Source organism: Primulina tabacum, chromosome 2, assembly GCF_025594145.1.
Source record: "Primulina tabacum isolate GXHZ01 chromosome 2, ASM2559414v2, whole genome shotgun sequence".
NCBI lineage: Eukaryota > Viridiplantae > Streptophyta > Magnoliopsida > Lamiales > Gesneriaceae > Primulina > Primulina tabacum.
Window position 1 is genome coordinate 30682700 of NC_134551.1, and position 21166 is coordinate 30703865.

The 21166-nt window shown below is 37.1% G+C and overlaps 1 protein-coding gene across 3 annotated transcripts; it reads right to left on the reverse strand.

Annotated features, from left to right (window-relative positions):
- Positions 1 to 17808: 17808 nt before the first annotated feature.
- On the reverse strand, positions 17809 to 20964 carry LOC142537898 (serine/threonine-protein kinase ATG1b-like). 3 transcript variants are annotated; one of them, XR_012818576.1, is made up of 3 exons: positions 18736 to 18925; positions 18458 to 18550; positions 17809 to 17993 (listed from the first exon to the last, which is right to left on the reverse strand). XR_012818576.1 is itself a non-coding variant. In XM_075643373.1 (3 exons), exons 1-3 carry the CDS (start codon positions 20783 to 20785, stop codon positions 18223 to 18225), a joined length of 477 nt encoding a protein of 158 aa, XP_075499488.1. In that variant the 5' UTR covers positions 20786 to 20964; the 3' UTR covers positions 18031 to 18222. The 3 variants fall into 3 exon arrangements, 1 of the variants encoding a protein (XP_075499488.1); XR_012818575.1 differs by lacking the exon at positions 17809 to 17993 and adding an exon at positions 18031 to 18351; XM_075643373.1 differs by lacking the exons at positions 17809 to 17993; positions 18736 to 18925 and adding exons at positions 18031 to 18351; positions 20531 to 20964.
- Between the last annotated feature and the right edge of the window lie 202 nt (positions 20965 to 21166).

Here is a 21166-nt window from a genome sequence, read left to right on the forward strand (position 1 = left end):
CTTTATTTTAGAGCAAGGAGTGCTCTTTGGAAGCTTGTAGAAGTTCTTGCCATACAAGAGCTAAGGTGTTTACACCTTAGTTGGAGCCATCATCAACCTCAAGAGGTTGATAGATATGATTTCTTTACACGCTATGAATGTCATAGTTGTGTTTTTGTATATGCTACACTCTAGTACATGTGGTGCTCGAAATTTTATGCTACATAAATATGATTTTCGAAAATTTTTTTGCTTCCGTTGCGAATTCGGGCACCTAAAATCGATCCCTTTCAAGTGGTATCAGAGCTAAGGGTACTAGTTTTTGTAGCATATACATAATATTATATTGAGGTCGATTTCTAAGCGCATGAGATGAAATTTTTGCAACAAAATCAAGGCCAAAACAAAGGGGTTTTCGGGCAGCTCAGGCTGCCCGAGGGGCTGCCCATTTCGGGCAGCAAGGGCAGCCCATGGGGCTTCCCGAATCCCCCCCTTGAAAAATAAAAAAAAAAAATTTTGCATGTTGGCCGGAATCCGGCGACGGAGCTCTGGCGACGGTGATGACGACTAGGCTTTTCAAAAGGTGTTTTGAAATATCAAAGTGTCATGGGCCTTGAGTTGTTGGGCCATTGGATGGCTAACATATTTGTGAATTTTAAATGGGCCAAAATGTTTTTGGTGAAAAATGAATTTTTGGGCCCTTAAGTTCAAATTTACAAAAGTTGCAAATATTTTCTCATAAAATAAGTAATTGAAGATGGACTTTATTTAATTATAAAGTAGACAAAGATGTTTGTATTCGTGGCGGTTAGTGATTGGATCAAGATATATAATATTGGATCAATTAATTATTGTGATAATTAATTGATGGTGTATGATATGTGATATTATGCATGAAGGATGATCAAAAGCCCAAGCCTAATTTGCTAGGTGTATGCTAGGATATTTTGTGTTGAATGATTGTAATAATTATCAATTTATAAAGTGGGCTTGGTTTATGGCCCGTTCCCACCCCCATGAGATGTATCCCTATTTGCCATGGATATTTATTTGTAAATATTAGTGTAGTGGATGATCAAGATTGGAAGATGGTGGCCATGATGATTATGAAGATCAAAGACATGTAAATATTGAAAGCTAATGTAATAGTTGCATTTGCATCCCATGCATTTCTCTAGGATTGGACCTTAGCCCGTGTTTAGCTCACACGGGCCATTAGTATTAGGGCGATTGATCATCCTTGTTTTGTTTACTGGTTAAAATATATGCATGATATGTTATAAATAATGAGTATGTGCGTTATTATTATGATAATAACAAAGTTGCATGAATCCGGCAAACATACGATCAAACATCTCGAGCTTTTAAATAAAATTAATGATGAGACCTTTCAAAATTAAAAACCCTCATTTTGAATAAGATTCAAAATTAATATCAAGCCCGAAAAGGGGAATTATAAATTTGTTTATAATTTTCATGTCTTCCATAGACAATGGGTGCATGATGAACGCTACCCGTGCTTGGGGCTCGGCTCATATTATTGGGGGCGCCCAGGGTGCCAGAAAGCTGTGACATCCATTGAAATGTTGATGTGAACTACGTGGAACTCCCATGATTTCAGCTCATATTATTGGAGGAACTCATGGCGACCGTCCATTAAGGTTCAACATCGATGGGTAAGGCTTGACATGTGAAGATGAACGACGTCATATTATTGGGTCCTAATCAAACGTGAGACAAAAGTTTACGTAGAGGGTTGCATTGTGATGCAATTGGAATCTACCTTTTAGGAATTGTGATTGGCTGATATTATTCGGGATCATGATTCGCTAATTGGACCTTGCGTACCTACTGAGGAAAGGAGTTTCCCATTTTCACTAGAGGGTAGTGAAAGATGTCAAAACAGTGGGAGTAAACATTTATAAAGTAAAAGTCCATACTTTGTATCTTACTAAATATTTTAAAATAGTCATTAACATTTATCTGTTATACTTTTCAGTACAATTTTTGACAATGTCTTCGATTCGCAATCCGCTATCTGCAATACTCGAAAAACACGTATTAACTGGACCTAACTACCTCAATTGGCTAAGAAACCTAAAAATTGTCTTGAATTCGCAAAGGATAGCATATACACTGATTGAGTCGCCCCCTGTTGAGGCTCCGACTGACTGCACTCCTGAGGAATTGCAGACTTACAAGGAATGGTGTGACCATGAATTGAAAGCAAGGTTTTATATGCAGGCTTCTGTGAATGATGAGCTGCAGAGGCGTTTTGAGGATGCAAAGAGTGCTGCTGACATTCATTTGCATCTCAAGGAGCTGTTTGGTGAGCAAACACGGCCTCTTAGGCATGCTATCGTCAAGGAGCTGATCACTTTGCGCATGCGAGATGGGGCCTCGGTCCATGAGCATGACCTGAAGTTGATTGGGCTCGTGGACAAGCTCGTTGGCATGGATCTGATGTTGCCTTCGGATTTGACCACCGACGTGTTGCTCTTATCGCTGCCTAGCACATTTGATCCTTTTGTGGTGAACTTCAACATGAACAAGATGTAGCCGACCCTTGAGGAGTTGGTGAACATGCTTGTGACCTTTGAGTCCACTATCAAGAAAGAGAAGCTGGTTCTTTATGTGAGTTCTTCATCTGGTACGAAGATTGATCCACATGGGAAGGGAAAGATGCGTTCTTTCCAACGTCCCAGGAAGAACGTGCCCTTGTTGAGGCAATCTCCGAATCCCATCGTGGCTGCCACACCTGTTAAGGTTGAGAAGACTAGTGATGTTTGTCATCACTGCAAGAAGCCTGGATATTGGAGGCGTAATTGCAAAGAATATCTTGCTTAGAAAAGTTCTGAAAATGGTATGTTCTACATTGAAGTAAACATTACAATTAACTCTGCTTCTTGGGTATTGGATATCGGCTGTGGCTCACATCTTTGTAATGAGTTACAGGTGATGGGAAGAAGTAGGAAGCTTAGGGAAGGTGTGAACTTCTTGAGGATGGGCAATGGAGCAAGAGTTGCTGTCAAGGCTGTTGAAGATGTTTACTTATTTAGAACAATAGTTTTAAGTTAATTTTTTGAGATGTTTTGTTTGTACCTGAATTGGTGAAAAACATTGTTTCCATTTCTATACTAGATAAAAATGGATATTCTTGTTTATTTAGCAAAGGTGTTTGCAACATTTACAAGAATGAATGTTTAATTGGTACTGGAGAACTTGAAAACGATCTCTGTAACTTAAAATTGAAAGATATTCCACTAAATGTCCATTCAAAGGCAGACACCATATGAGATATGGATGAGTAAGCCTCCCAAATATTCTTATCTTAGAATATGGGGGTGCCCTGCTTATGTGAAGCAGGTAGTGGGAGATAAATTGGATAGTCAATCCATTTTATATTACTTTGTGGGATATCCAAAGAATTCGGTTGGATACTACTTCTATCATCCCAAAGAAACAAAAGTGTTTGTTTCTAGGAATGCAACCTTTTTGGAAAAGGAATTTCTATTGGATAGAAAAGGCGAGATGATAGAACTCGAAGAGGTTCGAGAGACACCCACCATTATAGAACCCACACCCGAAGAGCCAAGAGAGGAGATACAAGCTCCTAGAAGATCCGAGAGAGTCTCGAGACCACCTATGAGGTATGGTCTGCTTCTTGAAGAGGGCCATGATGAGCCTAACCATGGATGTGATCCAAGGACCTTCAAGGAAGCATTTATCTGATGCCGATTCATCCAAGTGGCTTGAAGCAATGGAATCTGAGATGAATTCCATGCATTCGAACCAAGTGTGGAATCTCGTGGATCCACCTGAGGGAATTGTTCCCATAAGGTGTAAATGGATTTAAAAGAGGAAACTTGGGGCGGATGGGAAGGTATTGACCTTCAAGGCGCGATTGGTGGCAAAAAGATATACTCAAAGACAAGGTGTTGACTTTAAGGAAACCTTTTCTCAAGTTGCAATGTTCAAGTCCATAAGGATTTTGCTAGCCATAGCTGCATGGTATGACTATAAGATATGGCAGATGGATGTTAAGACAGCCTTTCTTAATGGGGATATTAAGGAAGAGTTTTACATGTCCCAATCTGAAGGGTTTACATCTGTCGGAAGTGAGCATATGGTATGCAAACTTCAGAGATCTATTTATGGTCTAAAGAAGGCATCTAGGAGTTGGAACCTTAGATTCGATGGTACAATCAAAGAGTTTGATTTTACTAAGAATCCTGAGGAACCCTGTGTGTATAAGAAGGTCAGTGAGAGAGTTGTGACATTCCTGGTGTTGTATGTTGATGACATTCTACTAATTAGGAATGATGTAGGAATGTTGCAATCAACTAAGATATGGTTAGCGAGTAAGTTCTCGATGCAGGACTTGGGTGAAGCATCTTTTGTATTGGGAATACAGATCTATAGAGATAGATCGAGAAGATTGCTTGGTCTCACCCAGTTCACATACATTGATACCATCGTGAAGCGGTTCTCGATGGATGAGTCCAAGAGTGGACATCTACCAATGTGTCATGGCGTGTCCTCTATCCAAGTCTATGTCTCCCAAGACTGATGCAGAGATAGCGGCGATGACAAGCATTCCTTATGCATCTGCGATTGGTAGCATCATGTATGGGATGATATCTACACGTCATGACGTGGTTTTTGCACTAAGTGTAGTGAGTAGATATCAATCGAACCCTGGTCTTCCACACTAGAAAGCTGTGAAAGACATCCTCAAGTATTTGAGAATGACCAATAAGTTGTTCTTGGTCTATGGAGGTGGAGAACTAAAATTGGAAGGCTATACCGACTCTAGCTTCCAAAGCGATACCGATGACTTTAAGTCAACCTCTGGTTTTGTATTCATGCTCAATGGTGATGCTGCCTCTTGGAAGGGTTCCATGCAAGACAGTACTACGGATTCCACCACTGAAGCCGAATACGTTGATGCATAAGATGTAGCAAAGGAGGCTATTTGGATAAGGAATTTCGTCCAAGAGTTGGATGTCATTCCTAATGAAGTTGCTCCTGTCCCGGTGTTGTGTGACAACACGAGAGCTTTAACTCCAGCAAAGGTGTAAGGCTCGAGATTTATAAGTCTTCATTGATGTGATATTCGGAAGATATGAGTCTGCATGACAGGTAATGAGAAGCACTAAATGAGATTATGAAGTGTTGCATAAAGTCTAGACCGTACCCGCGCCCCTTCTGATGCCGCACCCGCGGTGCATGGACAGAAAATTGGTCATTTTACAGTGGGGTCAACGCACCCGCGGTCCAAGACAGAGTGCACCCGCGGTTGATGGACAGAGAGTTGGAAAGTATTTACAGAAATGACACCGCACCCGCGGTTCAAACGTAACCGCACCCGCGGTGATGTCACCGCACCCGCGGTCTTATATGTAGCGCACTCGCGGTCGATGTTTATGCAAAGTTGGATGGACCGCTGAAGCCTGAGTGCACCCGCGGTTCCTGAACTACCGCACCCGCGGTCATGCGTGTTGCTTGAAAAATATGACACTTGCCCCTCAACATGCAAGATATATATATGACTTGTACGTCCTTTCTTCATTCTCCAGCTGCAAGGAACGAGAGCAAGGGTTCAGAATTCCTCAACTCTCATTATAATTTAGATTTTGAATTGCAAAAGATCGAGCCACCCGAATTTCGATCCGACTTCGGTTCCGTACTCCTCTTGTTACCATCTACAAAAGGATGTAAGTATTTCTACATTTCAACATGTTTTGAAGTTAAGATATTGGAAGAAATCAGATATGATTAATATTAGATGTTCTTGAGATTATAAGCAACGTATATTTGCAACTGGATTGAAGAACGGACATTTTATGATATTGTTATTATTTTTCAGCACATATATGAATGAGATTTTACAGATTTTGAGGTTAAGGAATATATTATTGATGATTATGAGTTATGGTTACTGATTATTGAAGTTTGAGTTGATCGGTACCGAGAAACTACGTCGTTATGCCGCCAAAACGTACCGAGATTGAATATTGCTCCATATGTGTATCCTTTTGAGTTAGAAGTTGATATGCTGCATTGTATATATGTCATTTCAGATTTGGTTTGACAGATTCGATATCGAGAATACGAGACTTCGACTGCTATGAACGACAAGAAGGTATAATTCATGTTTTGTTTTGGGGAAGACACAACTCAAATGAGATTCAATTTGAGTTGCCCAACAAAATCACATACTAGGGTTGTTGTTTACCTTTTGATATAATTGATTTTTTATAGAATTATATTCAAATATCTTGATATGACGATGCCTTGTTTATAGATTTATATTCAAGCATTTGACCTAGGAGAGTCATTGGCAGACTTGCCAAATTAGATGTTCGGTGGTATCGACGCTTCGGATCAGATTCACTCCGATTGTAGACATTCGATACAGACATGATCGAAGTCTAGGAATAAGACGTACAGTTACCCCGATTGGGAGGGTAGGTGACAGACAGTGACGTCTTATTCACACCGGGATCCCTAGAGTTAGAGTCGAGTCGAGTCAAGATATGAATTGAATTGAGTTGCATGCTTATTTGATTTTGATTTCAGAGATTATGGAATCCATTGTTACTGCATGCTTATTTTGATTGGGTTTCCTAGACTATGAAACCTATTGTTATAAATTTTATGCATGATAATATGCTTTATGATTTATATTGTGTATATGCATGTATACATGTTTTATACTGGGATTTATTCTCACCGGAGTATCCGGCTGTTGTCTTGTTTTGTATGTGTGTATGAAAACAGGTGGGACAGGATCGGGGTCAAGAAGATGATGAGAGAAGATGAGTTAGAGTGGTGATTCCGGACTTATTGTCGACTTGGTTTAATACTTGAAATTTAGTAGTTGAACCTTAGACTAGTTTGAATAATTGTTGTACATTATTGTACTTTTATACTGAGATGTATTATAGATTGATTCCATTACCTTCCGCATTTTAAAGAAAAATTTTTAGACCCTGTTTTTCTTAACTGATAATTAAATCCCCAAGATGATTAAGAAGATGATTAGCGTCCGGGTCCCCAAAACAGGTGGTATCAGAGCGATAGATCCTTTAGACTGAGATAGAAGAGAATGAGCGGGGTAGATTGAGTTTTCTTTCCTTGCATGTACTTGCTAGCATGAGATTTATTTTAATGTTTACTTACATTGTGTGTGCTAGCATGACAGTATGCTTTACTGCTTTGAAATACATGTTTACCTGATTATCTGATTTGAATTGGTAATATGTATCATTGAGTATGAATCAGATCTGATTCATGATCAGCAGTAAGATGATCAGAGAAAGATTGGAACAGATTTGTAGTATTTGAGTACTAATGGTTTGATAAGCAGATATACCTCCACCGAGAATTCCAGAAAGGGGTTGTACTTCGACTGAACAGATAGATGTATCAGAAACTCAGATGGAAATACAGTTGGAAGAATTTCAGTTATTTCAGCCGTCGATTCTTAGTGGTGTCGAGACATCTGAAGATTGTGAGAACTGGTTTGATGACATAGAAATACTGTTTGATTTAATTGATTATTCAGATGAACAGAGAATTAAACTGATATTCCACCAGTTACGAGAGACTGCCAGAAGTTGGTGGATTACAAGTAAAAGAATGCTAGAACAGAAAGGTACAGTGATTTCGTGGGAAATATTCAGAACTGAATTTTATCGAAGATTTTTCTCGGTTTCGTACCGGGAGGACAAGAAAGCAGAATTTGAGAATTTGAGACAAGGTCAACTTAATATTGAAGGATATGTTGCTAAATTCTCTACTCTACTGCGTTTTGCTCCTCATGTAATTGGGAATGATGAAGCTGTAGCGGATCAGCTCATCAGAGGATTGAACTCGGAGATAGTTGCATTGATGAATATGCAGCGACCTTACCATTTTGTTGATGCCTTGAGTAAAGCGAAGAGAGCGGAGGCGAGTCTGATTAGACAACTAAAAAGAGTGTGTGCGATGCAACCCCAGGTACAGTAATCCCCTCTCCGATTTGATCGCGGCAGTACGAGTGGAAAGCAAGATTTGCGGAAAGCTCGAAAGAAGCCATTTAAGAAGTTAGGAAGCGGACTGAGCGGTTCAACTAGCACCAGTGGTTCCAGCCCAAGTTATACTGGAGTGTATTGCAGGACTTGCAGAGGGAGACATTCCACAGAGCAATGCCAGGGAGTGATTGGTAGTTGCCGTATTTGTAGACAGCCGGGACACCTTGCTAGAGTTTGTTCTCAGAGGAGTTCCAGAAGATTTTAGGGAGCAGAAGACCGAGGAACAGACACCGGACACACTTGATGATATAGTGATAGGTACTGTTCTTTTATGATTATATTGCATAGGTATTGATATACACTAATGCATTCCCTACGATCATCTTTGACTGAGTTGCGTTGAGATATGCTGTATCTGTTGAGCCTGATTGTACTGTAGTATTGATTCCCTTACTTGTTGGAAAAGAAAGATTGATATCAGAGATTTCTGTGATATATTGTATACTACAGTAAGATGAGAATGAGATCGAGTTAAATTATGAGGTACTTGTGTTTTCTGATTTGATTGCATTGTTGACATTAATATGCTGAACAAGTACAGAACTATTATAGATTCCTTTCAGGAGAGTATAAAATTCAGACCAGATATGGCTGATGAGTAAAGATTTCACGGTAAGGATTCTAGATTTAGAATTCCTTTGATATCTGTATTGATTATGACTCGATTGATACATAAAGGAGCAGATGGTATCCTTATGTATTCAGTAGATGTACTGAAATCGAGCCTAGCATTGGCAGATTGCCAGTGATGTACGAGTTGGCTGATAATTGCCCGATAAGATTTCAGATTTGCTTTATATCAGAAAGATAGATTTCAGAATTGAATTGATACCAGATACTAGTTGTGTTTTAGAATTCAGTACAGAATGATATTGAATGTGCAGAATGTCACTGAATGAAGTGAAAGATCAGTAGAAGAGTACCGACCAGGAGTTACATCTGATTTAATGCTTCTCTTTGGCATATTTCAGTATGTTCAGAGATATTCTGATGATTTTATGCTCGTTGTATCTATGATGTTTTGATATATTTGTAGCATCTGATTGATTGAATCGAGTATCCGAAGATTGTATTGAATACTCTGAGAACTGTGATTATTGTATACAGAAATTATTCAGATATGAATCCTGCTTGAAAAAGATTATATTCAGAGTATGTGATATCTGAAGTTAGTTTACCGATTGATTTTGACACAGTTGAGGTTGTGATCAGTGACTGAGAACGATACCGATATCAGAAAGATCAGAAATTGCAGAATGTCAGAAATTTATTTTGGTCTGAATTGACAGATTTTCGTATACGATTGTTGTTTTGTGTCTGCCTGAGTATTGTTATTGTTCTAACACAATATTTGAGACAACTTATATTGTTTGAGGACATATTATATTTGCAGATAATATATAGCAGTTGATCAGAACGACATGAAGACTTGATTGATTAGTCAGAATTGATAATATTGCAAGAAATTGCCGTTTTATGAGTTTACTAAACTCACTAGATCATTATAGATTATTGATATTATGAATCTGATTTGATAGTACTGTTATTCTGAGTCAGTATTTGATATAGATTATTCAATCCGAATCAGAGTTGAATTCGAGAATTTCAGTAGATCAGAAATATAATCAGAATGTTCAGAGCTTAATTTCAATAATCTGAACAGAGCATCGATCAGAATGACAGATAAGTGATTTTACGGTATGAGAATGACTATCTTGTGATGTCAAATGTTTCAGAATTATACAACAGAATTTGATATCGACAATCAGAACCGAATATCAGGTAGGAATTTTACTTTAATTTATATTATTAACTTATTTTTTATACCGAATAGTTCGAATTGGAAATGACAGATAGAGTCAGAAGCGCACATAAAGAGATTCAGTAGTCATTCCGGTAACAGAAAGTATATGATAATTCGAACAGATAGTTTTGATATAGACCGATTAAATCAGTTATGGCAGAATTTATGCTGAAATGTTGGCAGAATTTGTACTGAAATGCCTGAACCGCCAATAAATGAAGATAGAAAATTAGAGATCAGAAGATTTATTACAAAATTTGTATATTCTTGACTAGACATGGGGAGTATATTTCGATGAAATTCGTAATGAAATTACTGCAATACTTTCCTGATTGTGACATAATATGATTGTGATTGACAGATTGTTCAATCTATATCTATTAGTTTGTACAAGATGACGTACAAATATGACCAAATGACACAGATTGATGTCAAAGAAATGGTCAGATTGATCAGAATGTAGAACAAGACTATATCAGATTGTGATTTTGATTGAGCTTGTAATTGTGGCAGAATACACCATGAACTCATTCATATATTATCCACAGACTGACAGATAGCCAGAGCGTACTATCAGGATATTGATAGATATCCAGAGAACTGCAGTGCTGGATGCTAGCACCAATTGATATGACATATTGTCATCCTATGAATTATAGTATGATAATAGCCATCAGAAGAGTAATGAGATAGTTACAGATGATATAGTGTACAGTGAGTACTACAGATTTCTTTGGTATAAGAATAATATCTCGGAGATACGTGAGATAAGATTTGATACAGTCAGAGATGTGACAAAGAAAATGTAGCTAATTCAAAAGAAAATAAAGATAGCTCAGACCAGACAGACTTAATACGCCAACGTCGGATGATGACGATTGGTATTTGGGGCCGAAGATTTAATATATCCTTGACTGGGATAAACAGATTTGATATCAGCTAATGATATTGATTTGGTATGAGCTGTTGATTGTCATATACGGATGTTGTATAGCCAGTATTGTGAGATTGATTCGGTCAGAGTTATTTCGAAGGGTATTATGATATTATACTCTTGAATTATTATTCCAATTTAGAATCACATATCCGTACATGAAAGATAGTTCAGAATGAAGACTATTCTATTATTGAAATACAGTAAGTGGAGAGGGCCTCAAAGAGACTATCTGAAAGACAGAACTTGTCATGAGATTAAGATTTCAGAATGGATTCATTGAGATGAATTTTGATTTAAACTCTGTATACATTTCTTCTGATATATCTGAATTGATTACTTGTGATTTCGAGGACGAAATCATTTCTTAGAGGGGGAGAAATGTAAGGCTCGAGATTTATTAGTCTTCATTGATATGATATTCGGAAGATATGAGTATGCATGACAGGTAATGAGAAGCACTAAATGAGATTATTAAGTGTTGCATAAAGTCTAGACCGCACCCGCGGTGCATGGACAGAAAATTGGTCATTTTACAGTAGGGTCACCGCACCCGCGGTCCAAGACAGAGTGCACCCGCGGTTGATGGACAGAGAGTTGGAAAGTATTTACAGAAATGACACCGCACCCGCGGTTCAAACGTAACCGCACCCGCGTTGATGTCACCGCACCCGCGTTCTTACATGTAGCGCACCCGGTCGACGTTTATGCAAAGTTGGATAAGCCGCTGAAGCCTGAGCGCACCCGCGGTTCATGAACTACCGCACCCGCGGTCATGCGTGTTGCTTGAAAAATATCACACTTGCCCCTCAACATGAAACATATATATATGACTTGTACGTCCTTTCTTCATTCTCCCGCTGCAAGGAACGAGAGCAAGGGTTCAGGATTCCTCAACTCTCATTATAACTTAGATTTTGAATTGCGAAAGATCGAGCCACCCGAATTTCGATCCGACTTCGGTTCCGTACTCCTCTTGTAACCATCTACAAAAGGATGTAAGTATTTCTGCATTTCAACATGTTTTGAAGTTGAGATATTGGAAGAAATCAGATATGATTATTATTAGATGTTCTTGAGATTATAAGCAACGTATATTCGCAACCGGATTGAAGAACGGACATTTTATGATATTGTTATTATTTTTCAGCACATATATGAATGAGATTTTACAGATTTTGAGGTTAAGGAATATATTAGTGATGATTATGAGTTATGGTTACTGATTATTGAAGTTTGAGTTGACCGGTACCGAGAAACTAGTCGTTATGCCGCCAAAACGTACTGAGATTGAATATTGCTCCATATGTGTATCCTTTTGAGTAAGAAGTTGATATGGTGCATTGTATATATGTCATTTCAGATTTGGTTTGACAGATTCGATATCGAGAATACGAGACTTCGACTGCTATGAACGACAAGAAGGTATAATTCATGTTTTGTTTTGGGGAAGACACAACTCAAATGAGATTCAATTTGAGTTGCCCAACAAAATCACATACTAGGGTTGTTGTTTACCTTTTGATATAATTGATTTGTTTATAGAATTATATTCAAATATCTTGATATGACGATGCCTTGTTTATAGATTTATATTCAAGCATTTGACCTAGGAGAGTCATTGGCAGACTTGCCAAACTAGATGTTCGGTGGTATCGACGCTTCGGATCAGATTCACTCCGATTGTAGACATTTGAGACAGACATGACCGAAGTCTAGGAATAAGACGTACAGTTACCCCGATTGGGCGGGTAGGTGACAGATAGTGACGTCTTATTCACACCGGGATCTCTAGAGTTAGAGTCGAGTCGAGTCAAGATATGAATTGAATTGAGTTGCATGCTTATTTGATTTTGATTTCAGAGATTATGGAATCCATTGTTACTGCATGCTTATTTTGATTGGGTTTCCTAGACTATGAAACCTATTGTTATGAATTTTATGCATGATAATATGCTTTATGATTTATATTGTGTATATGCATGTATACATGTTTTATACTGAGATTTATTCTCACCGGAGTATCCGGCTGTTGTCTTGTTTTGTATGTGTGCATGACAACAGGTGGGACAGGATCGGGGTCAAGAAGATGATGAGAGAAGATGAGTTAGAGTGGTGATTCCGGACTTATTGTCGACTTTGTTTAATACTTGAAATTTAGTAGTTGAACCTTAGACTAGTTTGAATAATTGTTGTACATTATTGTACTTTTATACTGAGATGTATAATAGATTGATTCCATTACCTTCCGCATTTTAAAGAAAAATTTTTAGACCCTGTTTATCTTAATTGATAATTAAATCCCAAAGATGATTAGCGTCCGGATCCCCACAAAAGGAGCCAAGGTCTTAGCAGAAGTCCAAACATGTATTGAGAAAGTACCACATCCTCCGAGAGATTGTGGAAAGAGGAGAAGTGTCGATCGACAAAGTCGGCTCCGCAGATAATGTTGCTGATCCACTAGCTAAGCCTTTACCTGGACCATTAGTCGAGATGCATCGCGAATCAATGGGTTTAAAGCATTTGGGTAGTTGGCTCTAGTGCAAGTGGGAGGTTGTTAGAGTAGGTGCCCGTCGAGCCAAGTGTTGGCGTAGTGTTCACAATGAAACTCTATGTATAAACGATCTTTATTTTAATAATATTTGAAATATTATTTCGGCACATCTTTATCTGTATACCCATGCTAGTTACATAGATAAAGCCCTTGAATATACAAATAGTAGAAAGAATATGAGATGCTCATATGATGAGTATCATGAAACTCATATTTGGAATACTGTATATTCTAAACAGTTCCTAGTCGATTCAGCCGTCGCTAAGAAGGATATAGGCCGCTCGAGTTCGAGACTAATATCTGCGGTGTGAGTACCATGTTTCATTAGTAGGGGACATTGTGATGTCCGAGCATGCAGATAGGTGCTCCTGGTAGAGTGCACTGAACAACCCTCCATAAAGGACTTTCCAAGTGGTTCTCACTTATCGAGTGGAAAAGTCCTAGTTTATGGTTGTACATTATTAGTCCTTATGACCCGGGATAAAATTGAGACTCTATGTGCTAGAATTACACTTTGATTTTTTTTTACCGACTCTCATGGGGCCATCAGGTGGCAAGGTTGGGTGTTCTGTCGAAACATATAGGAGTCGATGCATTGTAGTCGGGGATTCACCGCTTACCGTCGGGTATGAATATCCTATGTGTTCTTATGTGTATGTAGGTTGAAATCTCTGATCAGAGTTTGGTGGTAATTATGAAAGGGGTTTCATAGATTACACCATCGATGCAACTACGACATGACACATAGTAACGATTCATTGACAACTCTCGATATACCAATGGTTGTCAAATCGGTCGGGATATATGAGTTGAAGGGACCGTACTGTACGCTTACCACAATTGAATGGTTCTTGCAGGCACTATCATTTGATGTCTAGGGAATCATGTAAGCAATGCTGCTAGGCGTTTAACATGATTGGTTGGGTACTATCAAACTTGAGTTCTGACGTTCTTATTATCAAGGAGTTGATAATTAAGAATGGAGCAATTGGGGTATGCTCGAATAAGGACATGTTTAGTCCGAATCACATGGAGATGTGAACCCACGGCTAGTTGTATCAATGAACCATTGAGGGACACACAAGTGCTAGCTTTCTAGATCCCGTTGAGAAGTAAAATAGTTCAATGTGTTGAACGGCTTATAAAGGAGTTTATAAGCGTAAGGAAGAATAGAAGTATGACTTCAATGAGAGAGATGTAATTTTTAATTTATGAATGTGTTCCTAAATTAAAAGTTGGTTAAATAAATAATGTATTTGAAAATTGTGGTTTTCATAAACATTATTATGGACTAAATTAAATTAATTCAAGTGTTGAATTAATTTAACACTAGTGGGCCTAGTAGAATTCAAATAATTAAATTAATTCAAGTGTTGAATTAATTAAATCATATTGGGTCTTGTAGAGCCCAATAGTAAAATAATTATTCAACTAGTGACTTGAGTAAATTCAAGTAATGTTTAATTAGTCTCAAATATGTTTGAGATAATTAAATTAAGTCCATGGGTTTTTAATTGTTAAAAAACATATAATATTACATGCATGGGATGTGAAAGGTTGGGGAGATAACTTTTTCTATTATCAAGGCTTGGGATGCCAAAAAGTGTTTTTAGCTTTTCCCACAATCAAGACAAGTCTCCCTCCCCTTCATTCCATGATAGATGGCCGAAACTTTGCAAGCTTTTTTCCCTCATTTTTCTCTCAATTTTCTTCTTCAAGAGTTGAGGAAAGAAATCACTTCTCCTTGAAAAATCCTCATATTTTTCTAGTGCAAGATATGAGGGGATCTACCTAGTTGGTGGTGGGCTTTATTTTAGAGCAAGGAGTGCTCTTTGGAAGCTTGTAGAAGTTCTTGCCATACAAGAGCTAAGGTGTTTACACCTTAGTTGGAGCCATCATCAACCTCAAGAGGTTGATAAGTATGATTTCTTTACACCCTATGAATGTCATAGTTGTGTTTTTGTATATGCTAGACTCTAGTACATGTGGTGCTCGAAATTTTATGCTACATAAATATGATTTTCGAAAATTTTATTGCTTCCGTTGCGAATTCGGGCACCTAAAATCGATCCCTTTCAATTGGTTATAGCCCAAAAGTTTTAACCGACTCACCCAGTCAATCGTCAAAAAGATTCAGCAGGAATTATTCAAATGGCTACTCCAATTCCTATGACAACAAGCCAGTTCAGAAAAGTATCGGCTGAACAATCAGTTGAACAAAGCTAAATCACATGTTTTCTCATCTGCACACTACACACCAAGCACACACAAATCGAGAAAGACCATCTGGAATACAACAACTGGACAGTCAATTAGACTGATCCAAGTCTTAGTTCCTAAAGGACTAATAAATGTAGGACCCAAATAAATAAGGGTACCAAAATTATATCTTGTGTGTGATTGCAGGTAACAGGTATAAGCAAGGAATCAATCTTGTACTTGGATAGTGGATGCTCACGACACATGACGGGAGATGCAAACTTGTTATCTCAACTGATCAAGTACACTGGACCAAACATCAGTTTCGGAGATAATTCCAAAGGTAAAACTGTGGGTAAGGGTAAGCTTATCCATGGTAACTTTATCATTAATGATGTCTTATTAGTTGAGAATCTCAAGTATAATCTGATTAGCATAAGTCAGTTATGCGATAATGGATTCTCAGTTCAGTTTGACAAACATTCTTGTTCAGTCAAAGACTCAACTGATGAGGTCATCCTAACTGGCAAACGGTATGGAAACACTTACAAAGTCAGTTGGAATGATCAACCTTATGCACCCGTATGTTTTATTGCTTCAAAATCTTCTACAAAAATGGTTGCGGCATAATAGATTAAACCACATGAACTTTAAATCTATTGCATATCTGAGTAATCACGATTTTGTCATTGGTTTGCCCAAAATGGATTTTACCAAAGATAAAATTTGTTCAGCACTCAGTTTGGTAAACAAGTAAAATCTTCTTTTAAAAACAAGGACCGTAAATCTTCTTCCCGATGCTTAGAGCTGTTACATATGGATCTACTTGGTCCAATACCAGTCATGAGCTTAGGGGGAATGAAATACACCTTGGTGGTTGTGGATGCTTTTCAAGATTTACTTGGGTTATTTTTCTCAAATCCAAAGACCAAACTGCTGCACAACTGATCAAGATTTTCAAAAGACTATTAAATGAGAAATCAGTTGGAATTGATAGAATCAGATCCGATCGAGGAATTGAATTCATCAATCAAATTCTTTCAAATTTTTTAGAAAATTCTTAAATTAAGCGTGAGCTCTCAGCAGCTAGAACTCCTCAGCAAAATGGTGTAGCTGAGAGGAGAAACCTGACCCTTAAAGAAGCTTCTAAAACAATGCTTGCTGATTCTGGTATTTATCAAAGGTTTTGGGCAGAGGCAATAAACACTGCGTGTTACACTCAGAACAGATAAATGATTAATAAAAATCATTTGAAAACACCTTATGAGATCTGGCATGGACGAAAAAGTATGGTTTCTTACTTCAAAATATTCGGCTGCAGATGTTTTATTCTTGACAATGGCAAAAATCATTTAAAAGCCTTTGCTGCTAAATCTGCAGAGGGAATATTTCTGGGATATTCATCAGTCAGCAAAGCTTATAGAGTTTTTAACAAGAGCACACTAAATATTGAAGAGTCTATACATGTTGTTTTTGATGAAATTGTACAAACTGAAAAGCCAACTTATCCAGTTGAGCTAGTGGATAGATTTACATATATCAATTTGGAAGATGATGATGAAGAAGAAACTCATATCAATCAAGACAACCTCCGAACACTTGAACCAGAAGTATTAGATCAACCAGATGAACATGAAGCTGTTCCTGATAATCAGTTGGCGGAGCCTATTGAGGATATTCAATTACCAACTGATGCAGCAACAACTGAAACTGAAGAAAACACTAGTAGAAAAATCGCTTTTTACTTCGCGTATTCAATGAAATAATAAGGTAGTTAAGTGCCGAAGTATATGGACGTGAAGTAATAGATGTACCTTTTACTTCGCATAATAACCGAAGTTGTATGATTGAAAATACTGAAGTCTTTGACCGGTTTTCGAAGGAAAACAGTTCTAGAATTGGACCGGTGCCGAAGTAAGAAATGTGTTTTACTTCATCGATTATTGTAAGTAATGAAGTAATATATTATATAGAACTTCGTCTTAATTATTATTTAATGAAGTAGTTTATAATATTTTACTTCACAATTTACATTGAGTGACGAAGTAATTCATCTGAAAGACTTCGTAGTTATGTATTTTGGTGAGGTAATAGTCACAAACAACTTCATAATTTATCCTATTTGTTGAGGTAAATATAATCTATAATTTCAGCATTTATCCTATTTGTTGAAGTATTTTATATTATGTTACTTCACAATTTACATTTAGTGACGAAGTAAGTTGTTCGAAAGACTTCAATAATTTCTATCCTACAAATAACCCAAAAATGTATCAACAAAACCAAAAGTATATCCAAAAATCCACAATGACAAACAAAATATTTATCACAACATACACCATCCATTTAAGCACCTATATAGGAGTAAACAAATTCACTACATTCACTTCTGACCTCGTCATATTGAGATTAGGTGTAATATTGGTTCTTGATGCATCCTGCAAACTGAAATTTGAAAAAAAAAATACATTAGATTCTTCTATTTCAAATAAAAATTGACAGATATAAAATATATCAGTACTGGTAGAGGTAGGTTTCATTTGAAAGTACGGACTTATTTCATTTGCATCTTGAAATAACACCGGATAAAAATTCATAACATGTCACCACTCTCCAAGCTGAGATAGCGCCTGTTGTTTCCATATAGTCTACATCCATTAGCCTGGGAAAAAACCTACAGATTTATATCCCATATTTCTTTATGAGTGAGATGACTTTGATCTAAGTCAAAGATTTTAGCATAACCAACATTAGCCTGGGAAAAAACCCACAGATTTATTCCCCATAGCCAAACCATCATAGTCTGCAATAAAGCAATATGTTGAAAAAACATTCTGGGACAATAGAACAAATAAATTTTAACATTTTTGCTCCGTGTAACAGATCAACTTATATCGGTATTCACTCACCATAAGAAGAAGTGGATTATAATACAAAAAAGCCTCATACAAAAATAAATCCCTCGGATCTGCACTCATTCTCATGACAGAATCCCATCCAATCTGCAATGTCATTCATAAAAAAACTCAATAGGAGCCAACTAGAAATGAAGTATATATCATGCAATACTTTTGAGGTTTAGTCATCCAATCAAAATACATGCAACCAAGACATATACAAAGACATACTAGAGACATCGAATGCATGCATCAGCATGTGTACATTCATTTTAAGGTATAACACTGACCTTGCAACAAATGAATACCCATACGAAAAACTGCAATACCTGAATATAAAGTAAGATTAAAAATGACGCGATGGACAAAAAGATATATTATTCAAACAGAAGCTGTAATTCTATGTCATTGATGCAGTGATTTGAGCAACACAATAGTCAACCTTGCTTGAACTCAATCATCACAATATTTCACAATAATAATAATTTGGTATCACAAAAAATATTAATTGAAAACTGATTAACTTTTACTGCATTAAAGAGAAATAATCGACTTGAATATGTTAGGTGCAAGATCTTCAAGTAAACTCAATTCAAAACTATCACTATCGATTACAAATTTAAAATTGTACCAACCTGAAGTCAGTAGCATATCATGACATAAATCATGGAGAAAAGATGAAGAATCATAAGCAGAAACCCCAGACGGAATAAATTACCATAATGACAAAAATTCAATTTGTTGAAATTCTTTCCAGCATAAAAATCCATTAATACCCCACTTGGCCACACCAGAATCATTACAGTTTTAGTAAGTCTGCGCTTCCAGCTTGACACTTCACACATGTATATCATTTCTAAAGAAACATAGAAAAAAAAGTAATAAAATAATTAAAATTGTACACATGTCAATCAACCAAAACATAATGAGTAAAGCTCGAGGATTATAGACTTTGCCGCAATTTATAGAGAGTGAATTGTGTACAACTACGGTAAGAGATGAAACTGAAGTAGGACAAAAGGTGTGTAACATCACGGTACCCCATGTTTGTTCGCTAGTGTGAGACCAAGGGCCCTACAAGGTGAATATGATTCTAAAGAGTTTAGAACAACAAAAGCCTGAACAAAAAAGTGATATATTGATAAAACTTCAAATGGCCATAGGACTCTTAACTTTTGACAATTTTGGAATTGTGAGATGTACAAGATGATAACAAGGAGTGTCGCAAAGTTGCTGACCACGTTAAAGTTCTCTGCAAATCCAGTCATTTTGCCCATGTAAAGAGACTTTCTGTTTCATAATTTTAGAACAGATTATTAAATTTTTTATTTATTTTGAACTTCTCATCGCCTCAAATTCTAAATATACTTTATTTTTACATCTAGCTCATTCAGGTTGGTTTTCATAATTTTCTAATTTTGAAATATGAAGTACAAAAAATGACCCACAAAGTAGTGGCTAAAAAATGCAGAAGGCATTGGAATTTTTCTTGTAGTGCCGGAGCCTCCAACTGCCTATCTACAATCAAGCAATAACAACAAAATAAACAATAACATGAAAGCATAAATATGCAACGTTGCCCGTGGGAAACAATATTTGCCCATTTCAACTTGCCGTTGATGGCATAATGCCAACATCAATTGTTATTTACCTTCCAGCAGAAAATTTGAACCTCTTAAAATCTATAAATAACATAGTTTCTTTCCTTGTTTAATCTCTAAATCAAGATAACTATTGTATTCACACAACAAAGCAGTACAACATAAGAAGAAACGTAAGCAACCTAATGACACGATTAAAGCTAAAAATTATCCTATAATTAACTGCTTTGTTTCGGTAACTTGGCTTTTTTTGTCCCCGTAGCGGTTACGGCAAGACTACTCTGCGCAGTTCATTATCCTAAGATGCACAAAACCGACCACATTACTTGTACAAAAACAAGAAACACATCCACCTCGAATTTAATCGCCCAACATCCAGAAAACTGGAAAGAAAATTAAAAAGGAAATAACTAACTCTCCAAATTTAATCCAGCTCCTTGCGAAAAAATTGTTTCAAGGAATGGAATTGACGATTGGCACGTACCTCGATCATGTCGTGTAAGTCAATGATATTAGGGTGATTAATCCTCTTAAGGATGAAAATCTCAGACTTGAGGCTCTCTTGAAGTTTGGAATTCAATCTAGCGGTGACGATTTCTTTAATCGCGACTTCAGTTCCGTGCACCCGGTGGTGAGCGTGCCAAACCATCAAGAACGAACCCGCACCTATCTGATTCCCCAGCTGGAAATCCCCCACCGAGTAAAACCTCACAGCGCCACCCCTCGCCGATTGAGCCATTGGAATTAGCGATTGCCCAAACACGCGCCCCTCGGTCAGATGAGCTTAGAACAAGAAGAAAAATAGCATCTACAAGTTGGAGAATGAATCGATTCAAGAGTGGATTCTTCACTGTTTTGGGGATTTGTAGGGCTTTTTATATCTTCGATTCGAATAATTGCGATTGTGAAGAAGGTCATGGCAATTGACTTATAAAGGGTGACACTTGAATAATGAATGATTCCAATTAAGCTGAATATAATCATATTTAAAAAGTTCTCTGAATATAGTCATCTTTTTACTTCAGTATGAACTTATTTTCTTTATTTTTTACTTCATCAACATTGATATGCCGAAGTAAAATATAATAAAAAATATAGTGAATTTAAACATCCGATGTCA